Source organism: Xenopus laevis, chromosome 9_10L, assembly GCF_017654675.1.
Source record: "Xenopus laevis strain J_2021 chromosome 9_10L, Xenopus_laevis_v10.1, whole genome shotgun sequence".
In the NCBI taxonomy this organism is placed as follows: domain Eukaryota; kingdom Metazoa; phylum Chordata; class Amphibia; order Anura; family Pipidae; genus Xenopus; species Xenopus laevis.
Window position 1 is genome coordinate 80,811,999 of NC_054387.1, and position 24,794 is coordinate 80,836,792.

Genomic DNA, 24,794 nt, shown 5'->3' on the forward strand with positions numbered 1-24,794 from the left:
GCAAACACAGCAGTTTTACCAGTGCAGGGCAACACTGCATTATATTTTCATTACTTTAAAACACTTTTATTTTTTAACGTTACTGTTCCTTTAAGGGAGAAAAAAAGAATATATGCAGTAGGAAAAGCTAAAAAAGAGAAAGACAAAAAGAAAGTTATGCAGGGAGAAGGAGGGAATATGTGAGAGTAATGGAGAAAGTAAGGATCCCTGTAACCAAATGATATGTATGTTTGCCTTCACCTATTAGTTAAAACCTAGTGGTGGCTTGAAAAACACCTGTTCAGCTGCAGCTCATCTAAAGTAAAATATTCAGCAAAAAACAAAATCATGGTTCTTGTTTTAATCATTTTATTCTACAAATAATAAACAATGCACTAATATGAGCTGTCAGAGTTAAACAATAATCCCATAGGAATTGCATACATTCCAGAAAAAAAAATTAAAAAAACATATTGAAGCAATATTTTCACCAAAATTTAATTTTAGATGAACCTGTGTGCTCTGAGCCCCCGGTGTGCAGTACATTATAGCATATACATGATTACAAACAAAATAACAGTACAAAATCAATGCCCTGTGAACCAGCAATACACTTGAAACAGCGCTGAAAATTTGCACTGGATTAACATGCGATATCTATGACGCTATCCACCGATTATATTATAAGGTTGCCATTGGCTGAGACTACTGCACTAAAGGAACCACTGAGTACAACCCACTCGCAATTCGTTTACCATTAATGAGTGTGATAGAACCTGTATGGGTCACATTGTTATATTTCATCAATTTCATCAATTTTGATTAAAATAACTACAAAAAAAAATAAAAGGACGAAGAGTGCAAATAAGTTTATGATAGTCAAGCAGCATTCATTTGAAAACAAACAAAAAAACATTATTGATGACTTTTGTAGAATTTTGAGAAAATTAAAACTATCCCAAAAATAAAAATAAAATTGAAAGAATAATGTTTATAATTGACGTGTGTTTTGTCTCTAAGGCAACACAACTTTCTAAGCACTTTGCTGCTGATTTAAATTAGTTCAACGTATTTCGTATAAATTAGATAGAATTCTACTTTCCTTATGTATAAAAAAAAATTGATGGAGCTGCATGTTTTTTTTTTCTTCTTCTAAAAATAGGAACATTTACATTGTAAAAAGTTCATCAAAAAATTCTGTACAAAAAATCACAACAAAATAATTCGGCATGGGTACAATAACAACAAGTAGTAAAATGTCGGTTGAAAAATATATATTTATATATATATATATTTCTTTAATTGGCCTACTATTCGTTGAAAAAAAAATTGCATAGATCCTAATTATTGCTTGTGATTATTTTGTTGTTGTTTTTTTTTTTTCCTTTTTTTTTTATCTGGTTCAGATAAAAAAAAATACACACCAGAATTTAAAGGAGTGTCGATTGGAAAGAGGTGGGAATTAATACATTAGGTTTCCCCATATCTAAAGGCAGGACAAGATCAAGTTTGTTACAGCCCCAGAGTGGGGCATTTGCACTTTTACTACCCACGTGTCTGCCCTTGGTAAACAAGACAGTCCTGGCAATGCACAGTCAGTTGTTTTGATCTTCCAAGGGTTAATCATGAAAGATGGCATTTAGCTGGGCACTCATGACTCTTTCATGGTGGGAGTGACCGTCATAGGACATGATGGTGTCTATTGGGATTTCACAGCGTGGTCCCCCCGTGGAGAACAATGGTCCGTGGCCCTGGGATATAGTGGCTGCAGGATAGTGCATAGTGAACGTGTAATTTTTATCATACTCCGAATGCTCGTGTTTAAAAGTAAAGTTCCCATTAACACTAAGGGGTGGGCTCAGGGGACCATCGAATGACGGGCTGGTACACTCAGTGACGGTGCTGCTGTCAAAGAAAGGCTCCAGGGCCGCCCCATAGGAGTGAGGCTTGACGTGGAATACATGGGAGCTGTCCATGGTACCATAGGGGGGACTGGGAAGACCAGGGGACTGATAGGGATAGGGCTGCAGAGGGAAGGAAGAGCTCGCTGTTTGCATGTGCGACTGGATGTCCTGACTCTGCTCAGGAAGGAAAGTTCTGGGGTTCAGCTGCAGACACCCCGCTACTAGATTGGTGGTGGGCTGCGACAAACCTTTGCAGAGAGTTTGTACAAAGGACACCAGGTCTGGGCTTTTGCCGGACCTTAAAATCTCAGAAAGAGCCCAGATGTAGTTCTTAGCCAGGCGCAGAGTTTCAATCTTAGACAACTTTTGTGTTTTGGAGTAGCAGGGCACAACTTTGCGCAGACTGTCCAGGGCATCGTTGAGTCCGTGCATGCGATTCCTCTCCCTGGCGTTTGCCTTCATGCGTCTCACTTTAAATCGCTCCACCCGGGCTTTCGTCATTTTTTTCTTTTTCGGTCCTCGCCTTTTGGGTTTCTGGTCGTCATCCTCATCATCATCTTCATCGTCCTCCTCCTCCTCATCCCCTTCATCCTCTTCCTCGTTCTCCTCTCCATTGTGATGATTCAGTGAGTCTTCATCGTCTTCTTTCATCAACTCTCCCTCCTTTTTCTCCAGATCGTTTTCATCCTGAGAACTCAGGCATTCGTCCACCCATCCTCTGCAGCCCGGAGTCTCGGCCAGGATCAGCCCATTCTCTCCATACGATTTGGTCATTTTTTAGATCTGGAGAAAGGAAATAATAGTAAAGTCAGTGCCCAAGCATGAATAGTATTAAATGTTTATATGATCCACCCTCTTTGCACAGTACTCAGAATATTCAAATAAAGTCGCAGTATACTCTCCCTGTGCAATAAGATCGCACACTATTATGCAACTGGGAGACCATAAGAAGATTAGGAAAATATGACTTGCCTGATTAAAGCCATTAAGCTGAGCAGAATGAAGGGAAATAAAAAATGCAACTTAATATTTAGAGATGCTGAATATACGATGTGTGTGCATTTCCCCCATAATCAGACACAATCTGAAATAGAGATAAATGGTGGAGGAGACGCAGGCGCCTTGCGACTGAGGGATCAGGTGCGACCTCTCTCTCTCTCCATTACTAGTCTGACACCCCCATGTGCAGTGTACTGGCTGCATTTAGCTCAAGTCCCCGTTTAAGTAGAGATTGATATGATAAAAACGTAGAAAAGGAACACTTGCTATTTTGTTGTTCAGGTGGAAAGATCTCATTATTCCCTATTGGTGCTGATGAGAACAGACTGGTCTGTATGAATGTAACAGGTAGGGACATATGTCCTGGGTATCACTTCAGCCTCCTGTGCCCTACACTAAATCCCTCCATGTCTCTCATACTTTGCACTTGGTTCTATTCTGTCAACAGAAAAGTTTACGCGCAAAGCTGCGCGTCGCAGAGCCGAATACTAAATCGGCGCTATGCTCAGTTCCTTTATAAACACTGGGGGGATCTGGATCCGTATGAAATATCCAAGTCGCATAGGGGTAACTACAACATAGAAATAAAGTAGCAATATGAAGGCGTAAAAATAATAATAAATGTTTTGTTTAGTATAAGAGGACACTTGTAAACTAGGCACATGAGATACATCATGAATGGCAGAGAAGGGACCTACCTTGGTTGCAGTTCTCCTTGTCAGTCTCATGCCCCTCAGTAGTACAGAGTGGTGCTTCTGCGGAGAGCTGGGCTATTATTTATTATTATTTATTTCTGGGGGGCTGTGAAGAGACTCTCGGGTTTTATAGCGGGTCCCGTGACGCTAATAGACAAGTGACAGGGAGGAGGAGGAGGAGCTTACGGCATTCCCTGGCAGGTGGTTGTACGCATGCGCCCATCCTTAGCTTTCCCCGGCACGCGCCATATGGTCACTTAGTTAGAGGCAACGGCCCGGGAGTCACGTGATCCGACCCCCCTTCTCCCAGCCATTTGTATTCAGCCCCGCTCTGTGTTCCATCCCTTTGTGGCCAGGGGAAAAGAAGTGGCCATCTGTCGCCAGTTGCGAACCTGTTTGTACCCGCAGGACATGGTTAACCCATTCATGGCCTCTCTGCAGAGAGTGAAGCGGCAGAAGGAGTCTGCTAGTGATACCCCCACTCCCTTTTGCATAATGGGTCATTAATAAGGGGGGAGAAAACTTAGTATGTTGTCCTGTGTGTCTGGCATGAGATTCCTACACTTTCTCCAATATGGTTTATATTAATGGTTCTGGATAGCAGATCTGATTCCAATTGCATTGTATCACCTGCACCAATGTAGACCCCTCTCAGATGGCAAGTAGTTGTGTCTGTATAAGGCTGCATTCCTGCTGGGTACAGAGGTTGGCTCCTAATATCTATCAGCCCCCAGAGAAATAGCGCTTAGGGGCACTACCATTCTTATCTGCTCCAGGTGGATCCTCTGAGATGCAAGAGCTCCCAATCAAAGCCCATCTTTGGTACCCAAGGCTCTGCTTACAAAGAAGTTCTGCAGCAAATGCAGCGATAAACTCACTGTCTACTCACCGCAATCCAATGAATAGATGTGTGTGTATGTGTGTATGCCTTGTTGTGACCCACTTGTCCTAGTTACTGATACATTTATTCCATGTAATCTTTTTCTTCCTATTCGTGCCAAATTGTTCTCCAGCTGTAGTTAGACTACAATTCCCAGCATGCCCAGCCACTCAGAAAAGCGTTGAATTCTATTTTATTAGAAAACACTTTATGTGGAGATGCAAATGTTGCTATGAATGTAACTCTCTCCTTAGTTCAATTCATGTTCCCCAGGGGAGTTCTGCCTGAGTCTGTCAATGTTTCTCCTTTGGAGGGAACCTTCCTTTATACTCCCAACACTTTGCTCATCACTATACCCCTGTATACAACTGCAAGTTCTCCCATAGACACTAATTATATTTTTTTTGGTGCTGCCTGTAATTAATCACTAAACGCAGGAGAATTAAGAAGGCATCAAGTCTAGAATTCCTTCCTATCCTGTTTAAAAGAAGCTCATTACAGCTGCATGGTAAACCCTACTACTAGTGATAGGAATTCACAACTTTAGTATGTGCGATTCTTATTATAAATTTTTTTTTAGTGGAGGTTTCAAAAACAGGAGGATAAATATATTTCCTTTAATTACTTTAACACCAGAAAACCAGGTTGATTTCAGTGACAAAGCAATTATCAAACACATGATGCTGATTCCTGTCGTGTATAGTTTCAGTAGTTTGTACATGAGTCTATAGTGGGACTGCGGCAAAGCAAATGGGAGTTCAAGTTCTGCTCGGATAAACGCAGCGGCTGCTTTTCAAAGCCTTTCCTACAGCAGTTACAAGGTCAATTTATTTTTGTGAATATCCTCCACTATGGGACTTATATCAGATGGGCAATTTAATCAGAAATCATTTGCCATTTGGCCTCTGGATCCTCTAAATTCGGATTTTGCCAGGGAATGTTTCCAACCCAGCGACAGATGCAAGATGCGACTCATTCATTATTTCAAATCTGTGCAATTGTCTAGAGTTACCGACTTTATAATCACTGAGGCATCCACACTGATACAATTTACACGGGGAATACGGGAAAGAAACTGTTACAGAGTGTATCAGATTGTATCAAAGAGCTTGCAGTCGAATGCAAGTTTTTTAAATGTCACATTTAATAGCACTTCATATTGTTGATCTGTATTTATATTCGTGTTCTACTTTGTCTTGCAAGATTGAGATTGCGAGCACACAATTTCCTTTTCCAGCTTCTTCTGCTCCCCTTATTATTATTGATTTGCCACGCAGTATTTCAGCTCATATTTAAGCTGCACTTAAAGTTAAACCCTTTATGGGGATTAGGAGACACAAATGTGCCCTTTCCCAGTGCATTAGAGTGGCAAGAAGAATCCCTGTGCAAGTGTGACTACCTTATCATGCATTAGGCTATAATATACATTCATAGGAAGATTACAGTTCACTGCAGTATAGTAATATTCTAGTCCCCAGGTTATCTCCTTATGATGAATGCATTCCCTTTTAACGAATTAGTGTAAAGGCTGCATTATTAATGCTATTATTATTATTATTATTATTATTATTATTATTATTATTATTAATAATAATAATAACCACCTATCATCTTTCAAATGACACTGCCTTCGGAAACAAAGTATTGAGTGTGTTACAGAAGATTCAATATGATCCCCAGCAGCCATGTTCCTATGATAGAAACTCAGAGAGAGCTGATCATGTACAACTGATAGCATTCACACATGTAGCAGACATCGGTCCATTTCCCAGAAAACTGCTCACAAGGGAGCTGCTAGAGCGATGGGACAGATGGACGAGGCAGGTAGTGGATATTGAGCGAGAGGCAGGAGGGATGATATGAAAGTGACTCTTAGCAACACCAGGTCTGGGGCAAAGGCTACTGCAGCCTGGCTTTAAGTCCTTTAACCTGTTCGCTTCTGGCCGGCTGTTTTAGGCATGGATAGTGAAGTTAGTTTTAAAAAAATCGTACGAGTAATTGAATTAAAACAGTCAATGTGGTTTTATATCTGGCTATTAGCTGGTTTAATAATAAATAGATTCTTATAAAGAATTTCCTCCAAGCACAGGTTCATCCAGTCAAGTTATCTGTACAATAAAATCTAGCTATATCTTCAACATGACCTAAATAAGGTTTTCTCTATAAACCACCTGTAGAAAGTTAGATGTGGCAGCACAAGCATACACAAACAAAAATAAAGGTGGATGGATAGTACCAAGACATAAACTTCCAGTGATGTGTCAGGTTTGTTGTGAAATGCATAGAGTCAGTTGCGTTCTGGTTAGGGAAATAGCAGGTTCAATCCGAGCTGAGCTTCACTGCAATTGCTTATTTTGGGCAGTGATGCTGTGAGTTCTTTAGGCTTTTTTCCTGGTGTCTGAGGACGCTGTAAGTTGGTTTATCTCTGGTTGGAGGGATAGGATCCTAAACTCATTCTAAAGCTGCGCTTCTCAAATTAATACATATGGGCTGTGAGTGCATTGAGCTTGCCCTCTCCATGACAGGGCTATGCCATTCTATAGTGAATGGGAGCTCCCCCCTGCCCTCCTTCCCCCTTACCCAATGAGGCCCCTGTCACCCTCTCCATCCTGACTGCTGGCCAGAGAGAGGCACGCGAGCCGCACACGCACTAAACAAAAGCCTCTTTTCTGGCTGGGTGAACAACTCCAGGGGGCACACACACAACTCACACACTGAAGTATTAAGCCCAACCGACCCAGCACATCCACAATCCTTTCTAAACCAAAAGCCCCCCCTCCCCAAATCCCAACTGACTACTGGAGGCAACCTGCCATTTATTTATCCCTAGAGTCCAGATGATTATGGAAGCCCCAGTCATTTATTCATCCATATAAAAGTCCTGTAGGCTAACATGGGGCTGCAGCCCTGTCTCCTTCTCTAATCCTGAGGCAAAGCTACATCGCTGGACAATGGGGAAGGGACTAATTAAGTATAATCCACGTGAACTCCTTTGCTAGCCTGGACGTTTAATTGCTTTCTTCTATAGGCTCAATTAAAGCACATCTATTTTAACCTATTTAAAGTCCAATCATATCAAATGGCTAGAATGGTGATACCCCAAGTGGAATTCAATAGTGAAGCCCAAACTCCCTTATATTCAGCAATACTGTATTCTATCACCCCATGGACATGCACTGGAATATCTTGGAGAAATGTCTAATCATATAATACGGTGTGAGTTTGTATCTACTGGGATTAACTAACTAATTCTGATTGGACACAATACACTGATGTCCCATTCAGAATCACTAGCACCATGTATTAAATCAGCCCATAAATAATCTGCATCGTCCGTTATTAAAACGTACAGGGCGGGGAGAGTCCATGGAAATCTCCAGGGCATGTGGCATTATCTTAATTAATTTAATTGATTGACATTGCACCTGCTGAACTAAAATAGATTTCCCCCCATATAAAACTATAACGCTGGGCTTTTTTTTTTTTTTGGCGGGGTAAATGATTTACTTTTACAAGCACGTCTGCTCCGCTGGGCGCTAAATGTTGTTAAAACCAATAAATACAAGAGGCAAATTGGTAAATACGAGGAACCAGAGAGCAGTGCAGTCATAAAACACTCACAGGCTGAGACAACCAATCAATAAGGAGGAGGAAGCGGCCGCGAGAGGCGCTAATACGCGAATAGACTGAAGCGTGTCCGGCTCATGTGCTTCACTTTGTATATGAGGTGCTTCCATTATATCACTGATTTATTGGGCTTGGTTATATCTGTACCCTCTCTCTCCATGGTATTTCTATTATCCAGAATAAAACGAATTCACCTGATCATACTGTGAGGTTGCTACATAGTATAAAGAGAAGATTTACTTATAAACAGGGGGTACTTTGCAGCAAAATATACTTTATTATAATTATTCTTATGGCCCTGCATCATTGAGTGAATATATCAGCTGCCATACTGCTGCCTCTGTCAATATCACTCCTACATGCTAATGAATCAGAGCCCCCTAATGGCCTTGTTATCTGGAAGGAAAGCAGTGTGCTTTTTTGTTTTGCATGATAGTAAATCCACAACTGGCATGGCCATTATGCTCAGGTATAGGGCACTGTAACTAATATCAAGTTACTATCAGACTTTCTAAGAGATCTGAGTGGCCAATATTATCCTTGCCCAACTGGAATTCTCAACTGTGCCAAATTATAGCTTCCTGATACTTATTTACATATGTCAATTGGCCCCATACTTTGACCAAGAATCTGCCAAAAAGTCGCCAGTCATGATCCACCCTCATTTGGCCACTTTAAGTAATCTATACAATGTCCCTTTAAATGGGATGTCCACTCAAATATGGAAATTTACAAAGTGAAGTAAAATGTAAGTCTCAGCAGCTTTCCACTTTATTTTTCTTACAGTGATTTTTGTATGATTTAATGCCGAATCACTATGTGCCTTTGCTATTCCCTGCACTTTTGGTTCACATGTACCATTGAAACCGCAGTTCCAGTAGTCCTTATCCAGCCAAAATGTCTCTTAAACAACAGGAAAACTGATTTATAAATTTACATAGGCTTAAAATCTACAGCCATCACTCCATGAGTGCCACCTGAGGCTAGGTTCTCACCCGTGCAATTGTGGACCCCTGCCTCCCTCTATGCTTTGAGAACCCCCATGAAACCCCAAGATAACAGCTCCCTGGAAGATCTAAGAACAGCACTCAATAGTAAAATCCAAGTCCCACTGAGACTGATTCAGTTACATTTAGTACAGTAGGAGAAATAACAGCCTGCCAGAAAGTAGTTCCATCCTAAAGTGCAGGCACAAGTCAGATGACCAGGGGCAGCTGGAAAACTGGCAAAATGTCTAGCCCCATGTCAGATTTCAAAATTGAATATAAAAAAATCAGTTTGTTCTTTTGAGAAATGGATTTCAGTGCATAATTCACTATTAATAGCACTATTAACTGATGTGTTTTGGAAAAAACATGTTTTTCCATGATAGTATCCCTTTAAACTGTTATTGCATTGCAAATTCTAATTACACACTCTTGAGAAGTTTTTGAAGGTGTCGTTATCCTTTGGAGCAAATGTAACGACTTTTTCAGGAAGAAGTTTTATTACATTTACTGTGCTTTGGCGCAAACTATAAAGTTCACAAACGGTCTTTCACTGTAGGAATCAGTTGATAAACAGTTTCCGGGTTAGCAAAAGCTATATTAAATTTGCACAAAGGAAAATCTGTTCATGCAAAGGCATAACTTTTCTCATTGCGAATAGTTTTTCCGTTTTTACATTCCCCCGTCTAACTCCAGTATTGTATGTATATTGAATGTTTATGTATCCAGCCCTGATTTTTTGATGAGACCACAAGACTGGTACCTTTAAAAAAGCTATGTATAATATAACCAGTGTATATTGCTTTGTAATAAAGCCCATGCAGCCACACAGACTTCCTGTAAGTGTGTTATCTGGACTAATGTACTTAACTCAGATTGCACACATACACATAGAGCAGTTTCTAATTACCCGTATTCATGGCCTCAACATGGTGCAGGGTAGATAGAGGCTCGAGATGAGTCCACATTGCCTGCTGCAAGTCGTGTTTATTCAGTCATCCTGCCTAACATATGTTCCTAGCTCAATCTGAGAGACAGAGTTACAGACTTCCCAGTGTAACCGTGAGCTGGGGAACAGTGAAGTAGCTATTTCCTCTGAGCGGGTCTGAAAGACTGACAATTCATGCTTGGGAAATTATGTTTATATAACTTATAAAGATTTATCTGGACTGTTGCTTATTGCCAGGCCGATCAGCTGAAGTGTTGCATATGTTACAGTGTCTGAAGGGTAAATCTGTGTATGAGATATACAACTGTAATTATAAATATACTTACATTTCTTGCAAACAAATTGATCCCCTGGCCTAATAGAACTAAGCGGCAGCAAGCACAGGTACAGTATAAATCACACAAGGGATTTTGCTAGTTCAGCACCACAGAAGGGACAGCGCACAGACTGGGCAGCATCACTTCTCTTCCTCTTTTTGCACTTGCAGCCCTGTGCACAATCATCATCTTCATCATTAGCTATTTATATTGCACCAGCAAGTTGCACAGCACTTTCCAATACGTTATAATGAACAGTAATTGAGCAAATAAGTGTTATAGAATAAAAATAGGACCAGAGCAAAAAGCAAAAAGATTTCCAGGTCATTTTAATTGTCCAGCTTTTGTAAATCAATGTAACCCCTTTTACCGTCCTGAACTAAAATAAATCACAAATATTTAGGTGTTGCCTATTGTCACTGGGATGCAATTGCTTTCAGGTGAAACACTCAGGCCCAGGTTTACTAATCAGCAGTAAAATAAAAATCTCCTATTGACAATGACTACCAACTGTACATTGTGCTGTTAATATCACATGCTAGTAAAAGTACAGAAAAATGAGACCAAGCTCTGAGTGCAAGCTTATATGTGCGTGTGCCTCTGTGGAATGGTGGATGACTATTATTATTATTAATACTACTAATAATAATTAGGGATGCACCGAATCCAGGATTCGGTTCGGTATTCTGGCAGGATCTAGCCATTTTCAGCAGGATTCGGATTCGGCCGAATCCTTATGCCTGGCTGAACCAAATCCGAATCCTTAAAATCATGTGACTTTTCGTCACAAAACAAGGAAGTAAAAAATGTTTTTGCCACACACTAATTTTTCCCTCCCCCTCACTGATTTGCATATGCAAATTAGGGTTTGGATTCAGTTCGGTATTCGGCCGAATATTTCACAAAGGATTCGGGGGTTCGGCCGAATTCGGATTCGGTGCATCCCTAATAATAATAGTTACTAAAAATGTTTTTTATATATTTTACCCATATTGCATTATTTCTCTCCCAATAAATTGCAGGTATCTATCATTTATAAATTCCTTTGCATTATTAGCACTGGAAATATGGGCTAATACAACTGCCCACTTTTAGTGCATTGGTTAATCTTTTTACATTTTAAAGGGGACATACTGTATAGCGTAAATGAAAACGTACCTAATTTAGGTAATGATGAATAATATTATCATTATCTTTAAAAATGACCTATTTATTGGAGCTCCCAATAGATCCACTATGGACCCTGTCTGTGATTCAAATAAGGCCAGCCTAGCGGCTGAATGGTTCCTATTTTAAAGTGCAGTGTGCCGCTGGCTTCCTTACAGAGCCTGGGAAAGGAGGTGTCAGGAAGTGGAACAGATAATCAGTGTGGAACAACACTGCTATGGAAGTTATATGTGTTATATGTGTTTTGGAGGAGACAGGTACATTGCATAATATACAAGTCCTATGGGCTACGTGTGCACTCTTATAAGCACTACTTGTGCACTTGTTGGCTTGACTGAATATCATGAATAATAATATGAGCAGCATGGCATTGCCAGGGTTCTCCGCTCTGCACAATGCAATCCCTCACTTGCTGCTGATTAGATATGCAGGCATAGCAACAGGCCCACACAATTCTTGCATCTGAAGTGAGCAAACTAGAAGTAAAAGCGTTGAGACTAGATTGAACCACTCTGCTGCATGGAACGGGTATGAACGCATGTAATGGTGCCCAGCCGAATATATTTTCTGTAATGTGTTATCTTTCATTACTAGTTTGCTTACCTCGAGGGGAAATTGAATCATGCACAGCTTCACACATGGCAACGCTGACATGTGCCAGACAAGCAGAATTATGGGATATTTTAAGGAGAGTGGTGCCAAAATAATACTTCTGTGTCTGAACTGGCATTCGGTCCCCTTTTCAAATGTTCGCCAGTTTATTTTGATTTACTTGTAAAAAAAAATTATGAATCAGGAAAATCAGAATATTCTATATAGGTAAGCACCAATGTAAATGATGAAGCAAAACATTAGGCTAAGCCTATTCCTTGATATATGTATACTATAGAAATGATAACTCTACATTCTAGGTAAGTAATATATAAAGACCTGAAAAGCATAAAGTATATTCCTGTACATAGTGTTATTCCATACACATTTACTGCTGAAATCTAAAGAGGTTATGGAATATTTTCTCATCCTATTGTTCCTGCTTCTAATTTCCTAATGAATTTTTGCTTAGTGATTATGGAATGGCTTGTTTAGAACAGACAAACCCCCTGTTGCTAACTCACTACATAAAAAGGGATTTGCTTTCCTCTTTAACAAATGCATTTACATTTGAATTAAATATTGATAATTTGACCTTTCAATCCCTTTAACTAATCAAAAGGGAACAAATTCCGAGCCTGGATTCAGTGCTCTGCCCCGGTGGATTTTTCCGCCTGAATAGATACTGAGATTAAATGAATCAAACTTCCTCTTTCATTGCGGTGTACTTGTCCTAATTGCTTATGCAAAATGCAGATTTATATTAATTAGTTACTGCTCTGATTAATTCTTTGATTTTTTTCACGTTATACACCGTGCTGTACAGATGATTTTGGCATGGCATATCACACAGACCCAACTCAGTATTTAATAAGTTTAGCATATTACAATGATCTCCATCCAAATCTAGGTTTTCGGTGACAGTAAGAAACACCTGCTGCTTGCACCTGCCTGATGATGTGACAGATTTGCTAGGCTTCAAGGAAGGAAACATGAAAGCAGTAACACAGACCAATATTACCATGTATATTTATGTAAGTGCTACGTACAGGTATAGCCATTGATCACATGTAAGTGATTCAGATATATTGTGATCACATACAAGATCAGTATTAGGATTTGTCAAATAAATGTTCATTTTATAGATAGAGCAGGATGCAAAAGAACAGTAAAAAGATTTTGCTACCCATGTAGGAAAAGTTTCTTCGAATTTCAATTATAATAATGCTTTGTGATTGAGTAGGGTAGGGTACCCATCTCTATTTATGAATCTTTATATGTATCTTATTTTTTTTGTATTTTTTCAAATGGGTTGTACTCTCCTATGGGTGGGATTCTATCTATCTGTCATATGGCATGAGCAGCATCCTATTTCCCACTTTTTACAACATGTGATTACTTAGGACCCCTTGGAATTGCCATGCTACTAAAGAAATTGTTTTCCCTTGGTTGTTATGCCATGAACTGTTAATCATTTGCAAGAGGATCATGATGTTATGGAAGGGATTTGGTGAGTGATAAAGTAAATACAGGGCCAATTTATTTAAGGGAGAAACTACCAGCAGAGTCAATAGTCTTTTGATAGAAGCTAGTGGCAGCAAAGCAAGGAGGCAATAATTATAAATCTAAAGCATATCAGTCAGAAAATAATGGCACAATGCTATGTGGCCCTTATTTAGACTATATGCCTACCATGTTTATGAATGGACCAAAATCCAAAACAATGGTTGTTTTATTAGCTGATCTACTCAATGAAATGGATCTCTTTTGGATCTGTGTCAATACTGGCCATCCATGTATGTAGCCAGATTGTACTGGATTTGCAATGTACAGTCATCTTTCCATCGGATATCCTGCCTAAAATATAAACCATGGTCAGAACAAGCTCTGTTTGAGCTGTTGTTATCTCATCAAGAATTGACTGTCTGTCCTGTCTGTCAACAACTGTCTGTCCTGATGCACTGTTTAATGTATCCCTTATTCAGTCTGAGTAAAAACACAATTACATAGTTAAGTTGGGTTGAAAAAAGTCCATCAAGTCCATCAAGTTCAACCCCTTCAAATGAAACCCAGTGTCCATACATACACACACTCACATCAACCCCTCCATACACTCACATAAACTATATATACCAATATCTATACTACTTGTAGATTTTAGTATCACTATAGCCTATGATATTATGCTTGTCCAAGAAATCATCCAAGCCCCTATTAAAGGCATTAACAGAATCAGCCATCACAACATTATCCATCAGTGCATTCCACAACCTCACTGTCCTTACTGTGAAGAACCCCCTACGTTGCTTCAAATGAAAGTTATTTTCCTCAAGTCTAAAGGAGTGGCCTCTGGTGTAGCGATCCTCTTTATAGGTAAAAAAAAGATTCCCCACTGTTTTTGAAAAGCAAGCATCTTTTCTTCAGAGAAATCAACCCCAACCTTGACAGTCTATCCTCATAATTAAAATTTTCCATCCCCCTAACCAGTTTAGTTGCACGTCTCTGCACTCTCTCCAGCTCCAGCTTAAGGACTGGAGCCCAAAACTACACTGCTTGCTCAAGGTGATGCCTTACAAGGAACATGTAAAGAGACAAAATTATGTTTTCATCAATAGAGTGTATGTTCTTTTTATGCAAGTACTTTCAATGCCCACCTTCAGGTCATTAATAAAAAGTTAAAAAGCAAAGGGCCAAGGACAGACTCCTATGGTACTCAACTATCAACACTGATTAGAAAATGTTCCATTTACCAACAGTCTTTGTAATTTTGTAATCTATCCTTCAGCCAGTTCTATATCCAAGTACAAATATTATGTCACAGATCAATATTCCTTAATGTAACCAACAAACTTCTGCATGGCACTGTATCTAATGCTTTATCAAAGTCTAAGTAGATCACATCCACTGCCACTCAAGGCTCCTGCTCACCTCCTCATAATCCTGCAATTCAATTAAGATCAGTTACACATAACCTGAGTGTCCCAGGGGTACAGAGGACTCAATAAGGATTGCAGAATATAATGATTGTATCATGCTGGTACTAGTAGTAGTGTTATACGGGTACAAAACATTTAATGTTACTCCAAATAAGATTATGCGGTGGGATCCAGTGACTTCTGGTCATGTAATCACTGTTGTTTTCAATTCATTTGTGAGCAGGTTGTTAGTAAGGTGAGTTTATTGATGAAAATTCAGAGGGATAGTAGTAGGTCTGCTTCAGTAGGAACATCAATAGAGGCAGGATTTTTAACAATTAACAAGTCCAAAAGTGGACCCCACAGACAAACTGGGAAAAACTGTAGTTAACGGAACATTAACACCAAAAAGATTTAAGTGTTTTAAAGTAATGAAAATATCATGTATCTGTATGCTTCAGAAACACTACTATAGTTCATATAAACAAGCTGCTGTGTGACAATGGTGGAAATTGGAAAAAGGCTATATGGCACAGGTTAAATTGTGGATAACAGATAACACCATTATGTTCTACAGAGCTTATCTGCTGTGTAACCTGAGCCTTTTTTCCTTTGAATGGCTGCCTCCATTGCTAAACAGCAGCTTATTTATATAAACAATAATAGTGTTTCTGAAGCAAACACACCAGTTTTACCAGTGCAGGGCAACACTGCATTATATTTGTATTACTTTAAAACACTTACATTTTTTGATGTTACTGTTCCTTTAAATAAAGATAAGGAGAGCTGGGGGCCACATATTAAAAGTCTAACTGCAAACCCATCTTCGTTCCTGATTTGAAAGTCGGAATATTTCAGACCATACCGCTATCCACCAATGCAAAGCCCAGTTAAACCCATTCACACCCCAAACCAGAATTAGCCTGTGTCGTTTGATAGGGTTAGCAAATCATGCTTAGAAAACCCCTCAAGAAGAGGAAGCCAAGCAAACTGCTTTATTAGATGTGTTTCTGACTGTTCAAATGATCTGGTAAGCTTACCTGATCGGAAGCAGTCTTCTAGCTGAATAACGACAGTAGGTGGTATACATAATCTCAGGTGCTTTGAAGCAAAACTGTCACACATAGGTAAATACATGCAACAACTATTACAAGGCACAGTTAGACCAACCATATAATAATTATCATCCTTTATAAACCCAACAAAATGGGCCTTTTGTGAATTCTTGGGCCTATTTATAAAGCTAAATGATCTGCATTTCCTTAGCTCTACTGCAGTCACCTCTTATAACCTTTGTCTTTGTATCTTCTTACAGGTGCAATCCCATTAAATTGTAGCTTTGAATTGTGTAAGCCGTCATCTATGACTTGACTGTAACTATGCATTTAGGTCTATGGCCCACTGTGGTCAGAATGGTGAGAGATGTATCTGTATGAGAAAACATCTGCTTATGGAACATGCTGGTGGTCACAGGTGGCCAATTGCTTCTGAATGGATTCTGCCTGTCACTATGATCTAAGACACAGTGTGTCTTGATCACCACTATTTCCCCAAAAAATCCTATATGCCAAAGGTTTTTAAGTCACCCACTTTGGGTGAGAGGAAGCTAATGGAATGCAAGTGTAGGAAATAGAACCCAAATGCCAGACAGTGCCTCTTAGGTCCGGCCAAAGAACCTGACAAGGTTCATATTGTTGTAACATGGCTCTGTGTTGGAAATGTCAACATAGATATGAATTATCCTACAGGCCCCCTGGTAAGCAAGTAAGGCTCTGCACAACTCCCCATATCTTCTATACAGCCTTCAGGACTACCCTACTGATGTACCAAAAGCTGGAGGTCATGGCTGGGAATACCTATCTCAAGCACTGAAGCTGTCAGATGGGCTTCTACCTGTGAGAACTGTATCAGCATGTCTTTATGAAACCAACTCTGTTCACTCTGCTTGTTTAACTACATTACAACAAACACCTCAAATAATTCCATATTATTCATGTCCCCTTACTAACTCTCCAGTGGTAGGCATCCAATGCTGCACATTCATTGTGCTGTCTATTAAATATTTTATTTAATGGAAGCTCACTGGTTTCAGATTGCTGCACCTGCTATAATGGAGTGAAAGTTTAGACGGAACAAACACAAATTAATTATAAAACAGTGACCTCTTGTGGTGACAACTAAATTCGAAGGAAAATGTTTTGAGGACAAACCGGCACCTGCAACAAACACAAGCACAACCAATTGCACAGTAATCTCTGTTAACTTGATAACTAACTGACTAGATGACTAACACTGCCCTACAGAACTGTGTGCTGAAAACATAGTTTGGATAAACAGATACAAACTATAAAGGACAGGCTTTCCAAAGAGAATTATCCCTATCCTTATCCTGTTGTAGGTAGATTACTATGCCATTTTGTGTTTGACAATAACACAGTACAATGAAACTTTAGCATGACATATATAATGCTGTGTCAGTATGTGTCAGAAGAATATATTTGATGCCCATTAGGGTTGCCACAATCCTATATTTTATGTATTTCCCTATTTATAACATTGCCATCAAGCAACATTGTTACTGATAATGACACTGATACATACCATTGGTCACCTCTAACCTGTTGTAATTCCCTGAAAGATTGCACCAGTGTGTTTACTTAGATGATAATAGCAAGTGGGAACTGCACACCTTTCTCACTGATTAGGTGGCAGTTAGTATCTAGCAGTTGTATTATTCTGCAACTAATTCTTGAACATTAATGCCCTATAGTATATTATAGATATAAACAAGAGCATAGCTACAAAAGAAGCAGACCCTGTGGTTGAATGAGGGGGAGGCAGAGGTGTAGAGGCCCCAGTAAGGCCCTAATTAATGAGCAATTTCTATATACAGTATCTTGGTACAATTGGTCAACTTAGCAATGTTTTGTTGCTCTAAATTGAATATTCTGTGGGGCTCAGTAACAACTAGTTACACCACAAAATATAAATGCACCTGTGGGATATTAAGCTATATGGGCCCAGAAAGTCCGAAGTTTGTTTTAATTATTGTGATTGCATTAAACCAGTAACAACAAACTGCTAGTCGGTTGCCATGGGATAATGGACCATCATAAACATTGTCCATGTGGCAGTCATAACGACTAAACTATCCTCAATCCCTATGAGGGCTGTTCAGGTTTGCCAGGTTGCCACGATGTGTTTGTGGTTCCTGACTATTGGCACCTGACTAGACACCACAGATTTTGCCAGTGTCAGTGTGCCATTATTTGAGGTCAAATTCAATTCTAAAGGCCAACTTATGACAATGAACATGCCTTTTTGTAGGTTGCCTTGACTTACCCGAGGCAAGCTACCACAAGCCCCTGCCCAAAACTCCACCCCCACCTGCTTGTCTTCTCTGCTGGGCTCGGAACACCATAATCCCCACTATGCATGACTCTGTAACTTAAAGATGTGCAGAGACTACAAGAAGAACGGGTACATGTCCATTGCCTTCCCCCAATGTTGCACCCTAGGCACAACATTGCCTCTTCTGCCTACCACTTGTTGTCGGCCCTGACTTTTGTTCTTGGGGTTGTACTTGCTTCACTTTTGATCCTGACTCATGGTTAAGACTTTTGGCCTGTTCCTGACCCCTGCCTGGACACGAACCATGAGCTTGTTAATCTTTCTGTACCTTGCTGTGGACTGAACTTGACTTGCCTTTTCATACTACTCACCTTGCCCCAGGGCCATAACCTGTACTTGCTTTGCTTGTTCCTGTACCTTTCTACCTTTCTGTTAACCTGGCTGTGCCTTTAAAGAAACTTTGTGTCCTGTTTGCAAATACCACTCCTGGCTGTGCCTCAGTTGGTCCGCACTCCTGACACTCGGAAACTGAAAAGCAGCAGAGAAATGAATAAGAATTTTTTTTTTCTGTTACAGTGAGAGAGAGAGATAGAGAGAGGGTGTAACTGAAGGTTGGAGAAGAGATTGGTAATGGTAACAAAATTGCCACACTAGGGATTAATTTTTTGCTTGTTTCAGGTTCAGCTAAATGAGATTTTAATCCACTTCTTATTGTAGAGAGAGAGAGATTCGATCAATAGATGATGGTATTTTCCCCCTGGATTAAAGTTTATTTTCACTGGCTGCAGGCCAAGGGTCTCCAAGAACTGAAAGATGCATTGAGGCCACAAGAGGAAAATCCACAAGCAATCAGTGAAAGTATATAGAGTGAGAGCGAGTGAGTGCCACTTAAAGCATGCCTAGTAGGATTAATGTAGTTTTATTAATAGCAGCTTTTATCTTGGGATGGAGACATATTCCTAAAGCTCCACATACTAATTGGGCACCAACATGGAGGCCTGTGGCTGTTAGTTGAGGTGGGAAGGAGCAGATGGGAGTGAACAACCTTGTGTGGCAGCAGCCTAAGGACTGCTTTTAAACTGACATGACTTTCGTATGAAACTGGTGAAACCAGCTACAAACCCAGGATTGCATTAATATATAGGCTGGCTCATTGTGACACAGGGCCCCACTATCTGCCCTCTCAGCTGCAGTCAGTTCCAATACAGGCAACCCTAAAAATACTATACCTTTTCATTAAATCTGCTGGAAGAGCTTTGCATCCTCTTGTTAGAAATGTGTCCCTTTGCACCCCAAAGGGACACCAGAATGGTGACTGTGTGGGGCCAACAGGTTAATCAGGGAGAGAGTTCTGTTCTGTTATGTGTCATGGAATGGAAACATTGCTGAGTGAATGGCTGACACAACAAAGTTTTCAATTATCTGTGACCTACTTATAATTTTGATCAAATGAGGGACTCCAAACAGGGGCTTGAAACAAAATAGTCTGAAAACCACTGAATTAGGGGGACACACACAGTGTAAACAGTAAGGCTAGGACCAGACAACTGCAGATCTCTGCCTGTGTTTATCCACAGGCTGAGAATCCACTGCATTTCTGCTTTTCTGCTCCTGCTCTGCTGGAAGCATTGTCTCTGCTCAGGTGCAGGCAGAAATTACCCCCCATGCACACACACACACACACACACATACGTGTACTATGCTCCTGATCTGAATGACTTGCGATAAGGTTGATCGCAAAATAGACGCTACTCTGTCCCTCCAAGTACAGGAAGAGAGGTTTTATATGCTTTTCTTTTAAAGGGGACTTGAACCTTCCACTTCCCAGACCATCTGCATGTATAGGGCCCCAAGATTTCTGATGGTGTACATGTAAAGTTTCCCTCTGCCCATCTTATGTATATATCACCACACATTGCCATGGCTCGTGAGGTGCTGGTAAACCTGAAAATGATCAGAAATTTTTTTTAAAAGTCTATTGTAATGTGTTACAAGGGTTTGCTGCACTTTATTAAATAGAAATGTCACAAAGCTGCAGACAGATCTGTCCTCTGGAACTGAAGTGTAATTTGTTTCTTGCCACCAGATGGCGCAAGTACAACAGGCTGTCCTCGCATGGAGCTCAATTTCATATTGCTTTCTATTTTGCCAATACTTTTAAAGGAGACATAAACTGGACTACAATTCCCAGCATGCCTCCAGTTGATACAAAATAATATTCTAATGCAGGGTTGTCCAACTGGAGGCCCAGGGCCAGATGTGGCCCCCAGATATGTAAGACTTGCAGGGAATACCCAGGGCATACTAGCTTGCCCCACTACAAGTCCCAGTATAATGCAATGGGTGAAGACCATGATGGCACTACATTTGGTGGGGAGTAAGGACGGCCAATAATGGAACAGCTTAGGCAATGGCAAAGCCAGGAACTGTGCCTAAGATTGCACATAGTCTCTGCAGTCATAAACCAAGCAAATATGGTGCTATAATTACTAAAGAATCCACTATGGAGTAGGAATATTTTAGTTTCTAGTGATGCTGACTAGTGCTTAAAAGTATTAGAAAAAAAGCAGCAAATATGAAAAATATTCTGTTCACACACAACACAGCCACTCATTTTCCATCTTTGATGCCGTCCCATGAAGTACAGTATATCACTCCGGGGTTATAATAAGCCCCACCTTGGCATGTGCACCTGCATAATTGCAACGCACCTTTAGCACAGCCTAAAATAAATAATTTCTTATAATCATAGTAAATCAGTCATGCTCAATTTGCCCTGACAGCTAAAGGTATACATAAGGATTCTTTTCGATTTATCCCATGCCATGCTCCTCAGACACACAGACCACACAGACAGCTTGGGAGATATACAAATACCAGGTGCTGGAGGCAGAGGAATAAATTCAAGGTTTCAGATGACACCTTGTTTATGATATCAGACACTGACTCATACAATAGGCAATTACTGCTCAGTTAATAAGGTTTATTGCATAAGTATTTATTATTGCCATATTAGCATTATCATTGGGGTTATGGGTTTGCCTACGTGGAACAGCAGCTATTTATGGATCCTAATTTATACACATTGCTTCATCTCATGTCTGGTTCTTATTCTTCCCAAATACAAGCTTGTTGTTGCCCTGTAGGGAGCTGGTCAGGGTGTCAGCGCTGGGCTCTGGGATCGGTTCCTATATAAAGATCTGCTGGAGAAAGCACAGAATTGTTTAATAGGGAAATGTTAATGTTATTCAGTCATAAGAAAATGCTTTTAAATGCTTTTTAAATGTGTGATAACTTTATGAGCTACATGTATTTCATAGGGAGATAAAATCTTCTTATCTCTCCAAATCAGGTGGCTCAGTTTAAATTACAGATACAAGAGGATACACAAGTTTTGCCTACCAGCACTACATGAGTCAGGGCCTGTTGTTACTATTGGGCCCCTTGCGTACAGACGCATACATCCCAACATCAGGTGCCCCCCTTCCAGAGTGCAAGTTTCAATATTCCGAAGTGAGTCCTAGACATCACTCCTTATGTTATATAAATCACATCCACTGCCACCTGGGGACAAGAGACTGAGTGGATCATAGATGATAGAGTCTATGGAGAGTTTGGAACTGTCTCTGTGTCTGTCATTAAATGCTTTGGGGCCACAGTGTGTCATTAAAATGCTTGGGGCTGTGACATCAGACATCTTACTTCTATCTGCCATAGGGAGGACAATACACAGTCTTGACTTGCTGATATTAAGCTGTAATCAACCATCAGAACAGTAGACTTATTCCAAACATTCTCTGACAAATTAGCAGTGGTTAAAGAGATAGGTCACCTTTAAATGAACTTTTGGTGGTATACGGACATCGATATTCTGAGACAATTTCCAATTGGTCTCCATTTATTGCTCAGATTTTATCTGGTTGCTAGGGTCTAATTTACCCTAGCAACCAGACAGTGAATGAGAGAATGGAACAGAGAACAATAGCTGTTTGGCTGCATGGTTTAGTGACCCCTTAGGGCAGAGACACACGCTGCAATTCGGGGAGATTAGTCGCTCAGCAACAAATTTCCTCTTCTTTGGGGAGACTAATCTCCCCGAACTAAGCGATCCGAGTGCCATCCCACTGGCAATTTTCATTCTAGCCGACGGGAAGGCAGGGGAGGCAGTTTGGGAAGATAAGTTGCCCTGAAGAAGAGGAGATTTGTTGCCGGATGACTAATCTCCCTGAATTGCAGCGTGTGTCTCTGCCCTTAGACCACGTGAAAAGTTGTTAAAATACTTTTTATTCAGCTCTCCAGAGCCAGTGCCTGTAGGTTCCTACAATTGGAGTTGGAAACATTAAGCACAGTTTTCTTAGCACTGAACCAGTCTGTCCTTTATCCCCATGTTTAACTGCAGTGTAATATAATGAAGCCAAAATGATACAATAATCTTTTTATGTAAGATAAAATCCACTGGCTGACATTGTACTAGTCATCAACTTTCTCATTGGTGAACTTTCTTGTAATTCTTGTAATTCACTACAGAGAACTCGAGGGCACAGTGAGACAACTTTATAGTCTGGATTAGATCTAATTTAAAGGGAACATATTCATTATCTCCACGAAAACGGACTCTTTTGCACCCCCTAGCTCACAGGCATCCAAAGCATATAATAGAATTTTTCATTGAGAACCGTTACTCTTTGTCAATAATCTGATGGTTCTATATCAATATAAATGACATGATCCTTCCATTTGGGGGAAAATAGGGAATCTAGTTTTTAAGTGAATAGCGAGCTTGAAAACCAGAAGGGAGTTGACAAGAAGCAGAACACGTCATGTGTCCTTATTTCATCTTCCTGTTTAATAATGGATTTGCAGTATTCACACTTTCTGGAGGTTTCTTCCTTGTTAACAGTGAATATTCTGAATAATCTCCAAATATTTAACTCTTTTTTTGGCTAAATCTCTTTCATCAGGGTTGTACTAAAAGCAACCGGATCCAGAAATGCTATAGAACCAGCAGTGTTGTAGAAAACTAGAAAACATGCCATCAGCACTAGTTCCACAAGAAAATGAGCCGCATGTGATGTAATTTTATTTATTACATTTCTAATCTTTTGCATGTCTATAAGAATAAATGTCCTATCAGAAAACATTATATATACTGAAGTCTGAATGTCAGCTTGGACCTGTAAAAATCACATTAGAGTTACATACCTCCGTTTTGAGCGGGACAGTCCTGCTTTTGACAGCTCAACCCGCAGTCCCGCATTTGTTCTGAAGTATCCCGACTTTCTCTTTGATCTCCTGCACTTAACAGCCAGAATAAGATAGTTTCTAACTTAATTGGCTTTTGGCAGAGAGCCCAGAATAGATAGTTAGATACTTTTGTAACAGTTTCAGATAAGGAGATCTCTTGGGAGAACTTACACTCAAATCTTAAAGGGGTTGTTCACCTTTGCAAACACTTTTTTCAGTTCAGTTGTTTTCAGATTGTTCCCCAGAGAAAAAGACTTTTTTCAATTACTTTCCATTATTTATTTTTTTACTGTTTTTCCAAAATCTAAGTTTAAAGTTGAATGTTCGTGTCTCTGGTGTTTGAGTCTGGCAGCTCAGTAATTCAGGCGCAGACTCTAATCTGTTACAATTTTGCAACATTAGTTGATACATTTCTCAGCAGCTTCTCTGGAGTATTAGCGACTATTATATCAATTCTAACAGCTGCCTGTAATGAAACCCAGGGATTCTGCTCCGCAGGGACAAAGATATGAAATGTATAAACTAAATGTATCAATTTAGAACAGTTTACAGGGTCGGCGACCCCCCCTCCCAAAGCGGCTTTAGAAGGTGAAAAATGACACTTTACACTTCAATATTAGAAAAACGGTGACACATAGGAAATAAAAAGTAATTGGAAAAAGTCATTATTTCTGGTGATCTATCTGAAAACAACTAGTCGTTTGAAGGTGAACAACTCCTTTAAAGAGCAATTCACCTTCACAAAACTGTAATCACACATAAAAAACAGAAATGTGTTCAAACTTTCATTAGGGGGTGTGGCCACGCGGCAAATCTTTTTGTCCCTCTTTCTGTTTCCAAAATGTTGGGAGGTATGCAGATATTATGTGAAATGCTTGGGACTCGGACTCTTCAGTCCAAGGAGAACTGCAGTCTTGATCTCCACCAAAGAGGCACTGAGATATTTCTCAAGGACTTGCGAGCAGACATGATCAATTTTGCTATAAAAGAGAGATCTGAAATGTACATGAAACAGTAACCCTACTATCTTATGCATGTGAGTGCCAGTATGTATTCTATTATACTATTTCCGATGAATTTTAAGACCGGCATATTGACCATGAAGCTGATACGACCATATGTAATACATAACTAATATATAGGGAAGAATAAATGTTTACATCTCCCTTTGTTACAAAATGTATTACAGG

The 24,794-nt window shown here is 40.0% G+C and overlaps 1 protein-coding gene across 2 annotated transcripts; it reads right to left on the reverse strand.

Annotated features, from left to right (window-relative positions):
• Nucleotides 1-331: 331 nt before the first annotated feature.
• neurod1.L (neuronal differentiation 1 L homeolog) lies at nt 332-3,732 on the reverse strand. Of its 2 annotated transcripts, XM_018233978.2 has the most exons (2): nt 3,581-3,732; nt 332-2,666 (listed from the first exon to the last, which is right to left on the reverse strand). In XM_018233978.2, the coding sequence occupies exon 2, from the start codon at nt 2,655-2,657 to the stop codon at nt 1,599-1,601; it is 1,059 nt and encodes a 352-aa protein (XP_018089467.1). In that variant the 5' UTR covers nt 2,658-2,666; nt 3,581-3,732; the 3' UTR covers nt 332-1,598.
• Between the last annotated feature and the right edge of the window lie 21,062 nt (nt 3,733-24,794).

Coding starts and splice junctions, on each gene's coding strand:
- neurod1.L (XM_018233978.2), bottom strand. CDS start 2,657: ATGACCAAATCGTATGGAGAGAATGGGCTGATCCTGGCCGAGACTCCG.